At 32.9% G+C, this 22,560-nt stretch overlaps 1 protein-coding gene across 1 annotated transcript; it reads right to left on the minus strand.

Moving 5' to 3' along the window:
* Nucleotides 1-1,751: 1,751 nt before the first annotated feature.
* On the minus strand, nucleotides 1,752-18,796 carry LOC134685017 (slit homolog 3 protein-like). The gene is made up of 4 exons (XM_063544364.1): nucleotides 18,283-18,796; nucleotides 6,384-8,203; nucleotides 5,950-6,065; nucleotides 1,752-3,466 (listed from the first exon to the last, which is right to left on the minus strand). The coding sequence occupies exons 1-4, from the start codon at nucleotides 18,605-18,607 to the stop codon at nucleotides 2,728-2,730; spliced, it is 3,000 nt and encodes a 999-aa protein (XP_063400434.1). The 5' UTR covers nucleotides 18,608-18,796; the 3' UTR covers nucleotides 1,752-2,727.
* Nucleotides 18,797-22,560: the final 3,764 nt, after the last annotated feature.

Below are 22,560 nucleotides of genomic sequence, written 5' to 3' on the forward strand. Positions count from 1 at the left end.
CATGTATAAGTATCTGTTGTTTCGGATTTATAGAACAACCCAATATGATTATAAAGTACATGTATCTTTTATCAGGGCTTCGCTTACATGGAAAGCAATACTTGTATGTAGAGTGTTGACATTGGATTTGTATTTCAAACAGATTAAATTCTACAATTCATTGATGAGGAACACAGATAAACAACGTCTTTTTGAATATGCATTGTATTATGTAATGCAAGCAGTTGATTTTTCATCTTGTCTGTTAATTTTTTTAAATATTGTTATAATAAAAGTTTTATGTTACAGTTTATTATCAACTAAACCACACTGTTTTGATACATAGACCAAGTTCTCTTCCTGTTTTATTTTTTTTTCCGATAATGTTCTTTTTGTCATTTCCTTATGGCTTCTGTAACCGAGTGGTCTAAGTAGTCGAACTACCGAAACTACATTACTAATCGGTCAACACTGATGTTGTGAGTTCGAATCCCGCACATAGAAGATGCGCTCGACTGCAATATTAATTGAATAGGATTGTCATTTTTGAATCCGAAGTTCGATAGTTCTCCTCCACTCACAAAAAACTTGACCGCCACCAAATAGCACAATAATACTGAAAGTTGTGTTAAACACCAATCAATCAAACATTCCACTAATCGATTTTAAGGGGAAGTGTAAGATGTTCAAATGTATTCATCAAGTCAATCACCCTGTCGGTTACTGTTTACAACGATATATTGTAGATGTTGACAAACAGTTGTGTCTTTCTGAAATCCTAGAGTCGATGGTAGATCTTTGTTAGTATTTTGATCATATGTTTTGTTGGTGTATTGCTGTCTCACTTGAATATACGAGACATAGATTATAGATGGTGAAGTTATGTATCTTTTTAATTTTAATTAATTTACAGTTTACCATTTATTTATCTTTGTGCTATTATATTTTTGATCGTATGACTTTGGTCTTAATTAGTATTTATGCATCCAGCTATCAGTTTTTTTAAACTTTTGTTCTTGGAGCACGTGGGTACATATTGATGTCCTTTTGTTTACCCTTGTTTTAATATTTTTTTCCCATTTGTATGTTATCAAGATAATATATTGTATGTACTAGTTGACGTGAGTCGTATGTCTGTAAGATATTTTTACACAATTTTAGCTGCTTTCTCCAAATGCTTGTCACATTAACCAGTAATTGGGTTGCTCACCAAATTTTATCACTAAAACGTTACTGTATACAACTCCCATACAAGTGGGAGGTTTAACCAATTATAAAACCAGATTTCACCCACCATTGTCTCCAGGAAATGTCCGTACCAAGTCAGGAGTATGACATTTATTCAATTCGTTCTGTTGGTTGATAAAGTTTTTTTAAATTTAATTTTTGTTAGTTTTTTATGGACTTTCCCTGTCTGAACTAAAGTTTGGTATTTTTGTTAATACTTTTATACTTTAATAATGGCCTAAAGGTATAGCATATGTACACAGCTACAGGTCACCGTACAGCCTTCAACTTAAATAGGCTTCCCAGGCATTTTCATATATTTTGGGAGGTTTTTTTTCGTGTGTGTCGCTGAACAGCAATCTCGTTAAAGTAAAGAGAAAACTGTGGTTTCCAGGACGTTTGCCTTAATTGACTGAAGATATTACCAGAAACAGAAATGGCTTTGTACGAGTCGATAAATATAATGACAGTGATGAAGAACACGCAGACGAAATTCAAGTCTACATGCTTCGTGACTCACAAGTAAAAATGAAAACACATGTAAATAAATTCTAATTTTAATAAATAAATCATTCATTTTGAATGTTAACAGATGTAAAAAAAATAATATTTACAAATACTGTTTTTCATATAAAAATATTGTAACAAAATACAACAAATGAGACAACAAAATAGAACAATGCTAGCGCTATCACAATATACATACAAAAAGATCATAACAGAATGTCAAAAAGGGGCATCTCAGAATGTAAGTTGTCACAACAACCGGGTACATATCTGAATGTCAAAAAAGGGCATCTTAGAATGAAAGTTGTCACAACCGGGTACCTAGTTGAGATTTATATTTTTGTGGGTTTTTTTATATAGTTCGGTGTATTATTGCCAAATTCAAAACTTCCAATTTCACCTTTTGAGTGTTTTTACGTTTTGATTGCACGATTTGGAATATAGAAGTTTATTTTCGGTGTAGTCATTTGTGAAAAAGCAATAAAGAATATTTAAGAGAACCTAAACATTGTCTGGTATATATATTGACATTCATCACTTGTATATACAAAATAAATTATAGTCTTCCGCGATGATATATGTACACATGCTTATTGAATTGACAATTATATGTATTTTGATTAATAACACGTCTCTTTCCAAATTAGAAATAGAGACGAAGAGCATACGTGTATTTACAAAATGGGAACTTGTCTCGCACTCGCTTTCACTATGTTAAATGCGTTTTCACGCTTTGAAATGAATCATTGCACATAATGTTCTATAAATGTAGATGTCGCTGAAATCGTCATTGGTTTGCATAGCACTACACTGTGACATTGTATACTAACTATCACATATGCTTTCTGATACTGCATCTCGCGTTGTCAAGCAAATGCATTGCATGGATAAATGCTACGCGAGTTCAATCAGAAAATGACTTTCCATGTCCTTGTACAACTTTGAAGTAGCTCAATGTATGCTTGAATGGGAATGTCTGATAATTACCAAACTCTGTTTACAATGCAGAACTTCTCAGTGGATTTCTTTGTGTTGCATTTTTGCGTATAAATCATTAGCATGTGGTAGATTAAGTTGTGAACATACAAGTTTATTTTTCTTGTTAATATGACACTTTTTATTGTACTCCTGCATCACAGTACTAACCCAGTCTGATATCTTCCACAACGGAATGAATTTAGCTTGATTCATGTCATGTGACAATGATGGTTGTAAACCTATACCTGCTAATTGTAAATTGTTTTGATGTCCAACATACAGAGGTGATCCATTCAATAACATATCTGTTTTTTGTTTTGGTTTCTTTAAATAGGAACACAAATAATCTGTTTCTTTACACGACCGTACTAGCTTTCCTTTTCGTATTTTAAGTTTTGATTTGGCGCCTTTTCTTATTCGTGCTGTAACAGTAAATCTTGGAATTATTTTTGTAATGGTTTTGAATTGCCGTTGTGTAAGAAAACACGGAATTGTTCCATCAAAATCGTTGATTTTTTCTGGTCCCAACTGCAGTAAAGCAATGTCGTAATTCTGCATTTTCAGCGATAGCAACGGGTGTTTGATTACGCTCATTACTTTTGCCTTAAGTTTGCCATGGCCTATTTTTACGATTATTTCATTGACTGGTACATGATCTAGAGCTGTTGCTGCAACCAGCGCCCAGTTTTCGGCTACAAGAATTCCATTGGAAACGGGAGCATTTCTCCAGTCATACACGGTCACATGCTTATTTATCAACTTTCGATTCATTGCTCTGAAAAATAAAATAAGAAGAATGGGTTAGTTCTAAAAATATAACGTCTGTGAATTTAATAATGTCACACTACTTAAAATCATGTAAAGGTTTGTAACTTATGTTTTAAAATGTTAGTTTGATTTAAAGTAATAAATCATTTTGAACGGGAAAACACTCTTGTCAGATTTAGTTTTTGATATTTTAAAGTTTTTAAACTTGAATGTTTCACCGTTTCTATAGCGAAGGACACATAAGATAAGGGAACATCGACTCCGAGTAACTTCAAGTACTTGAATTTTCCTCAAGAATAACTAACATAATATAAAAACATTTAAAACGGCGAACGAGACGAAACCCTTTATAGCATACAGAGTATGGAACTAAATAAAGAATTGATTGATTTCTGTTTTCATTTTTTTTAATTTCTAAATGTCAAGGGGCAGTCATTTGATGCATATTTAGAAAAAAAGATTAGCAATTAAAACCATTTGTATATGTATTTTCTGTCTGGTACGCTGACCGGGGTTAAAGATGTAAATTTGCCACAGGAATGGAGGGAATGTTAGATAGGGCTAGCAATTTTGTTCCGAAACCGTGAGGACATATTCAAGGCAACCATTTTCTTAATAAAGGAAGATGACAATGTATATCCGTTGAAGTAAACTAGAAGTGGTAATTTATCATTTGATTAAAAATTTGAATAAAGTTATTTAAACAGTCAGAAAACGGTTTAACTATGTTCCTTAATAGACAGATAATACACATGTAGATAACAATACTCGAAATCTTTAACAGTTCATAAATATATATCATCAGTCATTTTAACATTTTACAAACTTACAAGCGTTTGGTTTAATAATGACGGTCTTACATTTTTAGATCTTTAATGTACTATTGGTCTTATAATGAAATGTTAAAAAACATAATTTAAATAGAACTTGGTTTCATATATCAAACTATATTTAATATTAGTCATTAAAGTGCAGTATGATGTCCTAGTGACTGATATTAATTGTATCACATACTACAATAATTCTTTACCTAAAAATTTGAAACAAATTATAATGCATGCATTTCGGTTTAACAATTGTCCTTAATACACTGTTTATTCGAATATTTACTAGTCACATGCTAGTGTATGTAAGCTGGAAGAAAAATCCCAACAGCTGTTCAAAACCGTCTCCTGTTATATTCAGAGTATATAATTGAATATATTTTAATATAAATTTGTTGAGACGTGATTGAAAGAAGACATCAGTCCAACAAAAGTAAAGTAAATTGTGTAAAATACGAAATGAATGGAGTAAATATCGACCAGGCTGTCCACATCACAATTATAATTTTTAGGTTGTATTTTAATTCCCTGGTAAATAGGTTAAATGTACTTATTATAAATGCAGCCTTGCGCTTGACCAGGTCGGTGACCTTACAAAAGTATGATTAAACTTAATGATTAAGCTTAGTAGTCCTGGTAGTGCATACCACAAATATATAACAATATAACGTCTAGTTTACGTTTGCAGTTCGACCAAACTGAAATGTTCAAATATAGGTAGATTGTTGATATATATATTGTTTTTTGTTTTGTTTGTCTATATTCATTTTGATTGTCCGACAGGTGCTCAGTCTGCCTCCTTGGACATCGATCTGATAGTTAGTCAGTTGTTTCGATAGCGTTCGACCCACCTTCTTGTGAAAAGATTACCAGTAGATAGAGTTTTAAGGTTGTATTTTAATTCACAGGTAAATAGGTTAAAAGTACTTATTTGAAAATTAAAATTGCAGTCTTACGCCTGATCAGGTCGGTGACCTTACAAAAGACTGATTGGACTTAATGGATCGGCCTAATCACAAGTAAACGGCTGTTTAAACAATGTATGTCACAGTTTTCTTGGTCAAACAAATTATCAAACTGAAAACAACATAACTTAAATGTGTCACCGAAGCAGAAAATAATAATATGCCATTAAACTATTACAACTTAAATACACAAACTACTAAGGATAGTTATATGTGGGCTTATAAGGAGCTTAAATGTAGTATACTTATTTTCATGGATCAACAGATTGTCAACTTAAATTCCAATATCAATATGGTATATTGAAAAAAAAAAACAATGAAACAAGAACAAAACAAAACCAAACAGTATAACAATGAAACAACAACCAAAATCAACAACAAAACAATTAAACAGTACAAAAATGAAACAGCAACCAAAATAAACAGTACAACAATGCAACAACAACCGAAACAAACAATACAACAATGCAACAACAACATCAACAAACAGTACAACAATACAACAACCGCAACAAACAATGCAACAGTGAAACAACAACCGTACCACACAGAACACCAATGAAACAACTAAAAAACAAAAGAAATATGAAACAACAATGCAACAACTACAGAAATAAACAGTCCATCAAGGCAACTAACAGCTTTACCTAGGATTACAGGAGGAATGTGGTAGCTTTATTGTATGTTAAATAATAACTTACTTTTTATCATTGAACGTCTTTTTGTTGAATGGTCCGTCACTGCACGTGACATCTACTCGCTCTCTGTCGTTACTATGTTGTTTACACGTGAAATCTTTTGTGGTAAGATCTGAAATCTGTAAAATAATTGTCTGTAATACTAAATTCATAAAACGTTACTGAAAACAGTTTAATTGGAAATTCAATACACGGATTAACAAAATCTTGATATTTTGCACGTGTGTTATAGTTGTTAACTTCAGAAATCAATTCATTTAGTTAGAACGTATTCATAGGACAGGAATTAATAAATTTTAGAAATGTTTTATATATTACGTTCAACTAAGTTTGTCTACTATGGACCATAATTTGTTGGCACATACTGTCAATGAACCAAAAGAAGAAGAAAAAACACGGCATGTTGAAAATGTGATAATAATTAAAACGACGCTTACCTTCCATCCATGGAGTTTTGATGGAGTCTTACACATGGCTTCGTCTAACATGTCGAATTTGACCCGTTTGTTGATGGAGGGGTCCATTATCCAGCCAAGGTTACAATCACATTTCCATGGATTCCCCTGGATGGACATTAAGGATGACGATCCCAGCAGGTTCACTATTCGTTTACTCATCGTCTGCAGGTTATTATGGGATAGAACCAAGTCTTTCAGTCTTAAATACAAGTTAGCTTTCACGTCCACCCAGAAGATTTGATTATTACTCAAATCAAGTGTAGTAATCTGAGGCAAATGTTCCAGGATTGTAAAATTAAAACTTATCAGCATATTATGTTGAAGGTCAATTTCTACGGCGTTTGGACAACCTTTAAATGCATCTTTATCTATTGATCGAATTTGGTTTTTACCAATGTCAAGTTCTTCTAAATTGTCAAGTCCGATAAACATGTTGCCGCTTATTTGTTTCACTTTGTTTTCTGAAATATCTAAATCTATTAAGTGTTTTAGGTTATGGAAAATGCCATTATTCAGGTTCTTAATCTTGTTCTTCCTTAAAGAAAGTGAGGCGAGTTTTGTGAATTCCACAAATGCCATGCTATGCATTCGTCTAAGTTTGTTATTTTCTACATTTAACACTTTAAGGTTCGGAATTCCTCGGAAAGTAAGTGCGGATAATCTCTTGAGATTGTTGTTAGCAAGGTTAAGTGAGGAGAGTTTTGATAAATGATCTTTCTCATTGAAATTAAATGCCTCATTTTCTATAACGCTGACGAAATTGTCATTTATTTTTAATTCTTTTATCTCCTTTAATCCTGTAAATATCCCCTTTATGATCTGCTGTAATTTGTTATGTGATAGGTCTAGATACTGAAGTTGTCGGAGGGATGCGAAGACTCTTTGTTCTATATCTCCTATGTCGTTCCTAGAAACATCTAACCGTGTAAGAGTTTCAATCTTTTCAAACGTATTGTTCCCAAGATTTGTTAGTCTATTCGAAGAAAGGTATAATTCCCTTAGTGCATTTAGGTCAAGAAGATTTGCTTTCGACACTTCCGGTAAATCATTTGTTGACAAATCTAAAACCTTCAAATCCTGCAAATTTCTAAACGCACCTGCATGAATTAAACTAATATGGTTCGCAGATAACAGTAAGTCCTGTAAGTTCATCAAGTTCATGAAGGAGTCCGGGTATAACTGTGTAATTTCGTTACCTCGTATTGACAAGCTCTGAAGGGCGTATAAGTTCTTAAACCACCTCGGTCTGATCGTCCACAGTCTATTGCCATCAAGTAACAGCTCTTTCAAAGCCATGTTTTGGTCGAACACCTCGTCATAGAAATCAGATATATTATTCCTGGACAGATCAAGTTTTTCTAGTTTTGTCATAGAAGAAAACAACTCTTTTTGTACAGATCTGAGCTTATTTCCATTTAGATACAGAGCCTTCATATCGACAAGGTAAGTGAAGACAGTAGACGGGAGGAACCGGATCTTATTATCACTTAGTTTCAATTCCTGTAGCTGACTGAGTCCGTTAAAAACGGCAGCTGACAAATGTTGAACATTATTGTTTTGAATGGATAATATATTCAGGTTTCTCAATCCATGGAAAATAAATGGGTACAAAACGCCAATATTGTTGCCAGATAAGATCAATTCACGAAGCAATGCATTTCCACGGAACGCATGTCTGTCGATATATCGGAGCTGGGTATCTGATATCGTCTTCGAGTGCTGATCTTGTGGGGAATCGCGCTGTCTCGATTGCTCGGCCACGTGACTGCTATCCCCGTAGATGACCATCTTAGTGACGTCTGAAACAAAAAGTAACACATATTATAGACAGGGATTGATGCATGTAATACAAAAGGAGCAAATATATAGTAGCCGGGTTTGATACACTGAAAGCTTATTTAGTGACCACTATAAAAAAAATACATGACAGCATGTGTTTAACGTAGTGTAAAATAAGGATATCTAATATGATCGGCAATGAGACAACTATCCATTAGAGTCATATGGAGTGGATGTTAAAAATTTACAGCCGACTATGCGACCTTCCGCAATGAGTAAAATAAGAATCAACTAAAGTTCAGCGTACTAACATACAACTACAGGGAACATATCTTAATTGGTGTTCTTTATTTTAAAAGGCTTGTCAGTTATTTTTCTACTAAAATATGCGATGAAATTATACTGTTAATTGAATTAAAAATCATTTTATGGTGTATTCGCATTATATATATTTTTCTATTTTAGTGATACAATTAAAGTACATTTATAGAGATTTTAAAGTACAGAACTCTATTCAGTTGTTTGTGTCGTTATAATAAATTGTTTTGTCATATTTATCGCCACCTTTATTTAGGATGTCAACTTTTTTGTATGATAAGAGTAAATAGATATGAATAAGCTCTATAATCGGTTATATCTTTGTGGGAACATCCAATCATAACATGCTTCACAAACAATCAACGGCATTAACATGATCTGTCTAAGTACCAAGGCTTCTGAAACATGATACCAACAACGATAACGGCCAAATAATCGCTTGAATGACAATTTTTATACGGTAGTTTCATTCATAAAAATGTATATCAATAGTATGTAAATTTTCATTCATAAATTAGTTTTTGTACAATATGTGTGACAAAGTACGTTTAGATTGATATACGTGATAACTATTAAAGGGGTAGATTTGTAATAAGTAACAAAATGGAATTCGAAATCCCATTTCACGATTTAATTTGTTCTAACATATATCATTATTAATGTTGCTTTTAGAGAGAACATTATTTTTTAATGATAGAAAACTTTAATTAAACCAGGGTTTATGGTCGGATACTTATCATTTTATTGGGATATAAAGAAAAATAAGTTTTACTAATATTAATTTCATTTCTGTGATTTCAATATTTTTTCTCATATTTCAAAATGACATAAAAATGTCCTTGTCTATATTTTAAGAGTATTTTATAGTCCTAACAGGCAACACTCCAGTTCAGAAAACAATTCATGTCAAATGATATCCAGTTTTATAGCTAAAGAAATAAAATACAGACAGTTTATGCATATTTTTGGAAGCTCGTCAAAGGCTTACTACTTAAGTGCATGGAGGATGGAGAATGCGCAGGACATTAATTTTCTCCATGTTATAGTGTCCTCATATTTTACAGTTTAACTGTCATTTAGATGAGAGCTGACACAAATCTCCCTGGCAGCTCAATGTGTCAGCTTCTGTAAGGTAAACCTTCTACCTGCCATCTTAATCCTATTGTTAAAGTCAAAATGTCTAAAGTAACCCTTAAAGGTTAAAGTATTTCTTTCTCTTTAATCTGTCATTTAATTAATCCGTCTGTCTTAATATGAATAATTTAAATTAATTTTCAAATAATTCTATTATGTGCTCGTGTAATTCCATCTGAAATATGTGTAAAACATTGACCAGAGGTGTATTGGTTTTAATTTGTATATGATCATGTATTAGTCCCGGATGAAATTTATATATCTTAATAATATACTAACTTAAGTTAAAATCTAACTTGGGGCTGATAAATAATTTTTAATTAATTATTAAATGGGACAACAATACTAATCCTAATGGATTAATTTACGATGTCAGCATAGGTGTTGAAATCCATAAAGTCCGCGCAAATATTATTTATAAAATTGATTCCTTGCTATCAATAAGATGTCGATACTTCTATTTTACTGTAGTCGTTTGATTTTAATGTTTTAGTAATCCCGCCTCCCAAATGAAAACTATACTATACAGATAATAATTATCTTTGCTTTCGTTATATTGTGAGGTTGTGGACTGTAAACCTACAGACATACAGTCAATAGTTTTAAGTTTTACATGAGATATATTTCCATATCTACATTAGATACCCTATATATCAACTTATGAAATGACGGTTACGGTAGTATACACTGGTCTATCGTTTTATTATGAATTCTAATTATACTCCGTCTCAGTTTATATAAGTTGTCAATGAAAATTAATAACATCCACCTTTACAAATCTTAAAACAAGGGAGGATGTGTTATTGCTGCCTATAAGATTACTATTTACCAAAGACAAATGTTAAAATATACATATATATAACTCTTTTTCTTCCTTACATAAATACAAATTTTAAATATATACTGTATAAATAAACATCTAAAAGCCATCGTAAGGTTGATTAAAATCATTATGAGAATACTAAAAAAATAAAAAATATATTGCTAATTAAAACTTCTAAATAAGTTAAAATACCATGTTCGGTGTTAACATACATAATTAAGATAAGTTCCGAAAACCGCAGTCTGGTCGTGGCATCAAAGATGGCTCCCTTAATCAAAAAGACAAATTACCCGTCTCCTCATTTTTTACTTTCTTTCTTTTGTTGTTATATTTCATTTATTTACTTTTTTAAATCGGTTAATACAGGGGTATAATCATTGTATTGTAAAACGTGTCACAGAGGGGCTTACTACACACAATGCAGGATTTTAGTTGAAAAGATTTGGTGAAAATCATACTGAGCCCTGCACTGACATCTTTTGTTTACGACCAACACCTCGCAAGAAAAGGGTTGGCTCTCGAGATGTTAAACCTCAAGGTATATATGTCATGTGACCTGATCTAAATTTCAATGAAACCCAAGCAAGGTCGTCATACCTCGTATACGTTTTATCGGAACGAATTGCTTTTACGTAGAAGTTATATTTTGAAATTTTTCTACATGGGAAGGTTGACTTTTATTTCCTATGTCTAGTATTGTAGTCTAAATACAAATCCGTGATTCATCGTATGTACTGAATGTTTCCTTGATATAACTTATCATGTACAATGTATTCAAACCAAACGTTCACTTTTTAGAAATTCAATATATGTGTCCCTTGTAAAACAATAAAGTTGTGACATCTTGTAGTCAAAACTGAGAAAACAATGAATTTTCTGTAGTTGAAATAGAAGATATATCTGAAAACAAAAATATTTTTACCTTTAAATAGTCTATAAATTTATGCCGGTTCCTTACAACTTTGATTTTGTTGTGTCGATGTATGTAATCGTTGTGCGGGCTTTCTTGGTACGTATAAACTAACCCTGATAGTGTATTCCTTGTGTGCGGGCTTTCTTGGTACGTATAAACTAACCCTGATAGTGTATTCCTTTTGTGTGCGGGCTTTCTTGATACGTATAAACTAACCCTGATAGTGTATTCCTTTTGTGTGCGGGCTTTCTTGATACGTATAAACTAACCCTGATAGTGTATTCCTTTTGTGTGCGGGCTTTCTTGATACGTATAAACTAACCCTGATAGTGTATTCCTTTTGTGTGCGGGCTTTCTTGATACGTATAAACTAACCCTGATAGTGTGCTCCTTTTGTGTGCGGGCTTTCTTGGTACGTATAAACTAACCCCGATAGTGTGCTCCTTTTGTGTGCGGGCTTTCTTGGTACGTATAAACTAACCCTGATAGTGTGCTTCTTTTGTGTGCGGGCTTTCTTGATACGTATATATTAACCCTGATAGTTTTATCTTTCGTTCCATCATTATTACTTATCATCGAATTTCACCAAAAATTTACCAATTTCAAAGTAACAACACAATCGTTTTTAAAGTAACATAAAGGCCAGAATATTGAACAGCAGATGGTTTTATATGAGAGTCATATCATATCGTTCAATCTAACTATTTGTCTTATTGTTCTGATAACAACTTTGTCTTTAAGCAACAGTTGTGTCTGTCCTCGCGCGGTCTATGCTGTCTGATTGCATCCTTTTATATTAAAATTGTTTTATCTAGTTAATTAGAAACTTGAGAGTTTTTTTGTTTCGAGTATTGATATTGAGCTGTTGCGAGGAACGATCATTATTGATTAAGGCAAGATCATATAAGTCATAATTTTAGTTCGTTTGTCTAAGGCAATGACACTGGGAAGAAATATTTTCCCTTCGTTTCATTTAGAATAATTTATACTTTAGGTGCCAGGATATTCATTCTATCATACTATAACTTTTGGCAGATTATTTATTTTCGCTTTTTGTCACATAAGTTATTTCATTTATAAAATTCCAACTCCTCCCTAAAGACCATGAATCCGTTTACCGTAATAATTATAACCAATTATCGACGTTAGCTGTTACAGCATGCTGACGGGTCAGACGCTACTTTTCTTAAAGTTTGTGTTTCATTATAAAAATGGCGTTTTAATTTCACAATCTTATAAACCTATTATTTGATTCAGCTCATTTGCTTAGCCATTAATACAATATTTTCCCAATGGTAATGATTGTTCATCTACAAGCTTTTACTTTATTAAATGAAATTATTTTTTTCTTTGTAATTTTAGTGATTAAAAAAATCATTTAATTTATAAGGGGCATTAATTTACAGTTTAAAAGGGTCAAGTTTTCATTCCTTAGCTATTAAAGGAATAATATTTATGATATAGATTGTCAAGATCAAGTGGTTGGTGAGATTTAAGATGTCGTGTTGGGAACGGAACAAAGCCCACTCTCCATTTAATGTGGTATTGTTTATAGAAAGACTAAGCTGCGTAAACAGTTAACCGCCGAGACCTTCAAGCTGTTGATACTGCCGCGACATCACAACGTCGTTCTTCTTGTTTTGTGCTCTTTTGAAAATAACAACACACTTCGGAACAATACCTAGTGATTCATGTATGGACAAATATTCAAATTAAAGGTCAACAAGAGGTTAAAAGAGATACTGTACTTCAAACTGGACAACTCACTATGTGACAGTGAATTGTAATAAAAGGATGTCGAATTGATATGGGTATTTTAGAGGGCAATTTTTGTCTGTTCGGGTATTTTAGACTTCAATTTTGTGTCTGTATGAATTGTTGAAATGTTACAATTGGTTAGATATATACATTTCCTAAGAAGTTGGTTAGATATATACATTTCCTAAGAAGTTGGTTAGATATATACATTTCCTAAGAAGTGTTTTAACAAAGAAAATCATCTGATGTATACGTACTGAAACGATTTTACGTGTTCCTCCTACATGTCTTATTTAGTGAGTTCCTGCTTCAAAGCGGGTTGCACGGTACCAACTTAGCTTTTTTATACTGAACTAAACGGATGAATACTTGACGGGCTAACTTTGTTGATTTACGCATCCGTCCAAAATAATGATAATGTTTCTGTAGACATGTAAGACAGTAAAATACCACATTTAAATCTGAACCTTACAACGTATAATTAATATGTTATTCATTACAAAAATATCTGTTAATATGAAGCATTTTAAAATTGATATGCTTTCTTGCTTTGCATACCAATACATGTAAGATGTCTGATTTGAGTTTATTTTTGTCTAAAACATTTCATTACATACATGTATCAGGATTCATTTATGCAAATGGTGAATTATTATAATTACACATACGCCTACGCTCCAATATATCTCCTTAATAAATTTATAATTATAGGTTAAAAAGATCTTGGTATAAGTAGTTATAACAGGATATTTACACTTTCAAGAGGTCTGGGTTATAGACGATATAAAAAGGAAACATTCGTCAAACAACGGACTTAGACATGGATTTAGTTCTCTTACCTGTAGACAGGGATTAATTGTGTCTTACCTGTACAGGTGCAAATTAACGACATGCTTATTGTTTGAAACGGATTCTGTCAGTTGATATAAAACAAAGAACTGACCCATCAAATCTACGTGTAGACCTTAGGAGACCAATGAAATGTAATTTTATACCAAACCACGTTGACTTATTACTTGTAGGTGACTTTAAATGACACTTTTATGTTAAAGAATTAAGGTCTTTGTATATATCAGTTTACCCGTTGAACTGTTGAAACCCCCTGCTTTCTGTGTGAATCTTATCCTTAACTTTATATTACCCTAAACAATTCATCAATCCAGAATGAAATTGTCACGGTTGTGCGCTGCGGTTAACATAAATTTGTGGTTTTAAGTACGGTTACTTTATAAAATCAACACTATAGTAAGGATGATCGATGACTTTGCCTCACATAGAGTGCGGTGCTTTATATTCACTTAAATTGACAAAATTAATGTCATAGATCTTACAAATTACCGCACTGATTACACAAATGATTATTAGTACTGTAGTTTACAACATGAAGCCACAATATGCGTTTACAACATGTAGCCTCGATATGCGGTCTGAGGCGGTTAAATCATGTGGTAATATGATTACAAGGAGTATACATGTGTGGCTATTCAAAGATTCGAAAAAAAAGAACGATCGAATTTTATCAAGATGGTAAAATAGCACCGAGCGTATGGAGGTACTTTACTCTCTATATGTTATGCCCCAACAAATGTAAAGTGGGAAATCTTCTTCATTCGTGAAAAAATATAGTTCTTTACGGTCACGCCATATCAAAGTCAGTGTCTTAAATTTTATACACACGACAAACCTTCAACATTACAGTACAGTGTGTTAACGGTAACCTCTTTATAAGCAGCAACTTGCTATTTCAGACTACTCCATATCGTGTGAAGTTTCCTAAGTTTCAGATAATCCCCATTGATAACCTTTATACAATAAACCTGACCCTTTTAATTGACTATATTTACACCAAGTTTTTATAATTCGATGGTGTATATCAATTCAAAAAGAAAGAAGCTTTCCAAATGTCGGACCCCATGCACACTAAAAAATCACAAATTATTATTTACACAGCGGAAGCCTATATTTTACAAACGAAAACAAACTAGATGTCACTGTTAATTTGTCATGCAGGTCTATGCTTACAGCCTAGGCAGGGGGCCATATTTAGATACGTTTTCTCACTGATTATCTGATAAATGTATCACACTTTACTCTCCGTTGTTCAATTTACAATGCGATTATGCAATAAAATGTTTGTACAATAATTGAAGTTTGAATTAAATTGTCATAAAAAAGAATGATTCATGCATAATGTTGTAGGTTTTTTAACGTTGACACTATGTTTTTTTTTACTGAAAATGATAATACTTTATCCTGGTTATAATCATGTCAGTTTCATGTTAAAAACCACTTTACACTAGTTATTATATGAACACTCGTATTTTTCTGAAGTCGATGTTCATTATAATAATTTATTAAGTGTTTTCGAATGATAAAGTTTATAAAACTTAGTCTGCAATAATTGATTCAGACCAATTGATTCTGCAATAATTGATGTAGAATAATTTGTAAGATACAGTTACTGATTGCCGAGAACCTGCACCGTTCCTTAGCCTTGACAAACAACCTGATGCCATCAAATAAAAGTACCATAAACTAATCATCAATAATGATGCACTTCCTCATCTCCGAGTACAAATTACCTCCCTTGAAGATTAAAGTATATTGTCCTTAGAATAATAATTGTTGCATTTGTTTATGTGTCTATAATTGGCTTTTAACTTGCTTTGTATCCGTAAGTACTCTATCATAGGACCTTTCGTTGTGGCTATTGTCTTTTTGTTCGTTGATTTTAAGCTTCGTTTCGATGAGGAGTAAAATCCATTTGGAACTGATTTTTACTGAGTTTTTTTGTTATGCTGTCACGGTTGTTAGATCACAACCCCATGATGAGGATTGAAAGAAAAAAACATCTTTAACCAGTGATATTGTTTGCCTTTAATTATCGGAGAATAAAGGCTTTTCCCCCTCGAGAAAAACCCTATTTGAAAAAAATGACTTAAAATTATTCCCAAAAAGACAACTTTTTTCCCAAACAGTGCAGTCTCAGTAGTAGTTGTGCATGAATACAAACCGAAAAACACGCATTTAAACATTTTGCATGCCTTAAATGACTAAATGCGCAGATTTGAGGGTCTATTTATGTATCATCACTAATAATAAGAGGTCTGATTTCAAATGAGGGTTTACCTCTTGAAAAGGGATCTGCAAATTGAAGTTCCAGTCAAATTCATGGTTTATTATAAATTTCCCAATTTGATAAAAATTATGCATATTTTCCCAATAAAAAACGGTATAGGTAGTTTTGAAAAAATCCAACAATATCACTGTTAACCCTATGTAGCATTATCATGGCTGATTTCGGTTAACAATTAAAAGGACACAATGATTTTTTATCTGCGTTAACAACGATAGTGTTTTACAATTATAAAAGGGACAGACGATTAGTCGGCTTTTGTTTCTAATATATTCGAGAAAAAAAATCAAAAATGTCATAAAGCAAAATTTAAATATTGATACAAAGTTACATATTTTTTTCCAAAAGTAAAGTTCATTTTAACAAGATAATTGTCGGAAATGACTGGACCAGCCAAACACAATAATGATCAATGGAATATATTGGCAGCGCACATTATACTGTAATTTAGAATGAATTTAATTGCAATAAATGGCTATAAACATATAAAGGTCATGACCTAACTGTTTGATCTAATAAATGATGTTGTTTATGCAATGAAAATGACAACCAATTACGAAATGTTACAAAAGATTTGTACACGAACACCATTTGCCAATGAACACTGCGGGGCTACAAGATAGCTGTTTAAGAATGTAGATTTTTGGCAGTGTTGAGACTTTGATTTACTGTACGTTAAAAGTTCCACTTTGTTTAATTGTCATTTCACAGATTCGATTTGTTGCTAGCTACATGTCGTTTAATCAAGTCAAATCATTTCATTACTTTGAATAATAACAAACAAGTTATCTGACTGAACGTAACTCTTTAGAATCGCAGATACTTTGTAACGATATATATGTAAGTAGTTGCAGAGCTTTATTAAAAAAAATGAATTATTTGATTTTACATAAAAAGGTTTTAACGAGTTGTCATAAACACTAAGTCATGTTAGTCATGATAGACAAAGGAAAATTAAATATAAGAATGTAAAAATGACGAGTGGAGACTGGCTTTATAAGAATAACGAAATCTTTTTTAAACCAGGGAAAAAAATTTACAACGCAAGTCTTTGCATTTATTTCGTTATTTTACTATTGCGTTCTGATTTTTCTGATAAAACCCCCCTCCCCTCGGAATGTGTATTTAGCGATAATATAAGAATGTAAACGTTGACGGGAATGTCTTCTGTATAGGACAACCAGAAAGACTGGCATTGTTAGTATTATAATGATGAAATGTTGTAGGTATGTTATATAATGATGTCATAATTATAAGTGACAAAACTGTATAATATAACTGCTCTTTTATATCTATGTAACAAATCTGCGCTGTTGTTTTCCTCAGTAGCTTGCTAATTCACATTTTTAGTTCTTCAAAAGGAACGTAACAAGGCTTAAAATACAGTCCACTGACATTTGATTAGGGAAATTCCTCTTGAAGGAAATTTGCAATAAAAAGAGTTAATAATTATACTCTTAGAAATGATAAACTTTATCCTTTAATGTAATCGGTATCTTTTTGTATTTTTGTTTTAAATATAGTAATAAAGTAGTACGTACATGTATGACAGTCACAGTGAATAGCTATTGAATAAAACAAAAAGAGAAAAAAACCAATGTTTTATTCAATAACTATTCACTGTAAGAGAAATGCTTTATATTAATAAACATACTTTATGTAATAACCAAAGAGATTGTCTTATACTTTGTTTTATGTTCTATTGTACGTAATCATTGTGCATGGGTTCCTAATAAAAACTAAAGTTGTTTTTGAGAAGGAAAAAAACGTGACTATACAGACCTACAATTTACAAAACGTTAGCTTTTCCCGCAGATTAACTTCAATAAGGACGTAAAAAGACAATTTTACAGAAATAGAATGAACACACCAAACAGGCTTATTTCTATCAATGGTAGTCGTGGAAGGCAACTATGGAACACATACAAGCATATCAGCAGTGTATACCGACGTAAAGCAGTTCAATTAAATAAAAGACAAGAAAATACATTATTATAAAATTTATATTTTATATTACCTTTTGGAAGTGGTGTTGGAAGCTGACGTAGACCCTGACAGATCATGCTACGTCCTGTAGTGTCTGAACCAGAATCCTGCTGATAATTTATATCTAAAGACGTCTTGGTATACCAGGGTTCATCACTTGCCCAGTCTGAAAACAAATCCCGTGGGCCTCTAGAATTTAATGTTACACACTGACACTGTGAAGGACAGTCCCCCCAGTCGCTATCCCGGGTATAGCGTCTAGGGTAGGTACTGTAACCAAAGACGATAGGTATAATTAGCGCTAAAATGCAACGTTGTAATTCCATTTTAAATATACAGTTAAAATTTATGTCCATGAAAAATGCAGACAATATAAATTACATCTAATTTAATTCCAAGTTAATATACAAATAATTTATATGTTATCAATAACGTATACACATCTTCCCATATCGACACTGAGAAGGTTAATACAACATTAATTTCTGTCTAGTTAGACCCTCTCATATATATCGGAAGCGAACCTTGTTCCGAATGTCAATCATACTATCAAGCGCACGCCTGATCGAGTCCCGTATATATATTTTACCTAACGTAGGCGACAACTACTCTTCGTATAGTTCATTCATAGATTTAATGAAATATATCTGCAATGTTTTTACCTGTGTAGTTTTTAAAACACGGCAGATTTAAAATAATTTTTTATCAAATAGGTCGAGATATAAGTGTCCTTATTGAAATTAGTGGTCGATAATAAACGAGTAAATATCCCGTAACATTGAGAAACTTAATATTTACTTAAACGATCAAACACAATCTTATTTAAAACATGACCGATATTTTTTTTCTCTGAATGTATTTTACATAGATTTTATGAATGAAGTACGGTTTGTAAACAGTTTATTATAGTGGGATTTACAAGCTTACGAAGATTTTTCAACATATAAATCATTAGTTTTATCAAGGGTACTAAGATACATGTATATAGTGTTATCAGCCTTTTATGGACAATTCTAAACCACATTTTATTTTGAAGGTAGATTACCTACACATCCCAGGAAAATTATATATAAAAATGTTTACGTTGTAAAAATTAATCCAAGTGCACACTGAGTATAAGAACAAGTCATAATTTAATTTGTTACCAAATCGAATTGTTGAAATTTCTTAGGACAGCATTGTGTTTTATTCTGCATTTGTGAAGTCTCGAATTGTTTACATGTGAAGTCTCGAATTGTTTACATGTGTAGTCTCGAATTGTTTACATGTGTAGTCTCGAATTGTTTACATGTGTAGTCTCGAATTGTTTATCTGTGTAGTCTCGAATTGTTTACATGTGTAGTCTCGAATTGTTTACCTGTGTAGTCTCGAATTGTTTACATGTGTAGTCTCGAATTGTTTACATGTGTAGTCTCGAATTGTTTACCTGTGTAGTTTCGAATTGTTTACCTGTGTAGTCTCGAATTGTTTACCTGTGTAGTCTCGAATTGTTTACATGTGAAGTCTCGAATTGTTTACATGTGTAGTCTCGAATTGTTTACCTGTGTAGTCTCGAATTGTTTACCTGTGTAGTCTCGAATTGTTTACCTGTGTAGTCTCGAATTGTTTACCTGTGTAGTCTCGAATTGTTTACATGTGTAGTCTCGAATTGTTTACATGTGTAGTCTCGAATTGTTTACCTGTGTAGTCTCGAATTGTTTACCTGTGTAGTCTCGAATTGTTTACATGTGTAGTCTCGAATTGTTTACATGTGTAGTCTCGAATTGTTTACATGTGTAGTCTCGAATTGTTTACATGTGAAGTCTCGAATTGTTTACATGTGTAGTCTCGAATTGTTTACATGTGTAGTCTCGAATTGTTTACATGTGTAGTCTCGAATTGATCAAGTCTGTTACACAGTCATTTGTCGATTTGATGACAACTACATTTCTCCTTTTGTTTGATAAATTGTTGTTTACCTTTTGTTTCATTAATATTCAGTCTGTGGCTGTATTGTATACAATGAGCTGAAAAAAAGATCAATTACACTCTAATGATAACGTAAAACGAATTTTGATTTCCATTTTCCCTTTTTTTGGCTTATTTAGTTTCTTCTATTTAGTGTGGATTGATTTTAAGTTTTTACTTAAGAACTGTGTTTTGGCATTGTTTAAACATATTTATCTATATAGCGGATTGTGAAACAAGATATGACAACTGATTTAAATCCCTTTCCACTTTGCGGGTGCTAGTGCTGCCTTGAAACTGCATAAGCCTTGTCTCTTTCGAAACTCATTTTGAGAAGCAGTAAACATACTATACGGTATGGACTTTGTCCATTATTGAAGGCCTTACGGTGACAAATAGTTAATTTCTGTCATTTGGTCTCTTGTAGACTGGGAGTTGTCTCATTGACAATCATGCCAAATCTTCTTTTTTATATGCATAGTAATGTGTCATGGATTTTATAACGTTTTTAGCGTTCTTATTGACTTTGCCGCACGTCTCATTTTGTTAACTTTTCGGTGTTACAATGCCATTTACATACACAATAGTTTATATTCATGATCAGTATAAATATATGTATATTAGTTTAACACAATAAGATGTGGAGGTGAACTTCACATCGGAAATGGAATTAAATTCGTCTTCTTCGCTGATACACCCATTCCCGAGCACTTAATCCATGTCAAACATCTTCATTTTGGTATATCTAATTCTATGTATTTGTATGTTTAAGTATCGATAAGTGCATCTTTAAGCATATATTGTCTGACTAATAACAAAAGAGCTGATGTCTTCTCACCTCTTCTGCTATAAAAGAACAAGAACAGGAAGTAAGAAGAAAGGCTTTGATATTGATTCGAGTACGAAACAACCAACGCCTTCTATTTATTCAAACTACAAAAGTGTCAACAAACGCATTTATATGCAAATACATGTAGTTCTAATTTATTTTTTACGAATCTGCTTTATATACTAATTGTTACATATCATCTTATGCCAATCAGTCGCTGAGTACTATATGGGTAAGTATCACAAGACTTCATCCTGTACAATAGGATAGTATGACACTATAGACGACAGTATGTCCTTACATTCAATACGATACAGAAAATGTAGTAAGTACTAGAACCGAACAAGGTAAACAAATCAAGAGGTGTAGATCCAAATAGTGGACAGACTGTGGATAGCATAGTGTCGAACAAACTGTGGATAGAACAGTGTCGAATAGACTGAGGATAGAACAATGTCGAACAGACTGTGGATGGAACAGTGTCAAACAGACTGTGGATAGAACAGTGTCAAACAGATTGTGGATAGAACAGTGTCGAAGAGACTGTGGATAGAGCAGTGTCGAACAGACTGTGGATAGAACAGTGTCGAACAGACTGATGATAGAACAGCGTCGAACAGACTGTGGATAGAACAGTGTCAAACAGATTGTGGATAGAACAGTGTCGAACAGACTGTGGATAGAACAGTGTCAAACAGAATGTGGATAGAACAGTGTCGAACAGACTGTGGATAGAACAGTGTCGAACAGACTGTGGATAGAACAGTATAGAACAGACTGTGGATAGAACAGTGTCGAACAGACTGTGTAAAGAACAGTGTCAAACAGATTGTGGATAGAAGTGTCGAACAGACTGTGGATAGAACAGTGTCGAACAGACTGTGGATAGAACAATATCGAACAGACTGTGGATAGAACAGTGTCGAACAGACTGTGTAAAGAACAGTGTCAAACAGATTGTGGATAGAAGTGTCAAACAGATTGTGGATAGATCAGTGTCAAACAGACTGTGGATAGCACAGTGTCAAACAGACTGTGGATAGAACAGTGTCAAACAGATTGTGGATAGAACAGTGTCAAACAGACTGTGGATAGCATAGTGTCGAGCAAACTGTGGATAGAACAGTGTCGAACAGACTGAGGATAGAACAGTGTCGAACAGACTGGATGGAACAGTGTCAAACAGATTGTGGATAGAACAGTGTCGAACAGACTGTGGGAAGAACAGTGTCGAACAGACTGAGGATAGAACAGTGTCGAACAGACTGTGGATAGAACAGTGTCGAACAGACTGTGGATAGAACAGTGTCAAACAGACTGTGGATAGCACAGAGTCGAACAAACTGGATAGAACAGTGTCGAACAGACTGAGGATAGAACCGTGTCGAACAGACTAAGACTGTGGATAGAACAGTGTCAAACAGACTGAGGATAGAAAAGTGTCGAACAGACTGAGGATAGAACCGTGTCGAACAGACTAAGACTGTGGATAGAACAGTGTCAAACAGACTGAGGATAGAAAAGTGTCGAACA

This window comes from Mytilus trossulus, chromosome 9 (genome assembly GCF_036588685.1).
Source record: "Mytilus trossulus isolate FHL-02 chromosome 9, PNRI_Mtr1.1.1.hap1, whole genome shotgun sequence".
Taxonomy (NCBI): Eukaryota; Metazoa; Mollusca; class Bivalvia; order Mytilida; family Mytilidae; genus Mytilus; species Mytilus trossulus.

Coding starts and splice junctions, on each gene's coding strand:
- LOC134685017 (XM_063544364.1), bottom strand. CDS start 18,607: ATGGACATAAATTTTAACTGTATATTTAAAATGGAATTACAACGTTGC. Junction 8,204..18,282: donor TCCAACACCACTTCCAAAAG/GTAATATAAAAT, acceptor TTTTTGTTTCAG/ACGTCACTAAGATGGTCATC. Junction 3,467..5,949: donor AAGACGTTCAATGATAAAAA/GTAAGTTATTAT, acceptor TTTATTTTTCAG/AGCAATGAATCGAAAGTTGA.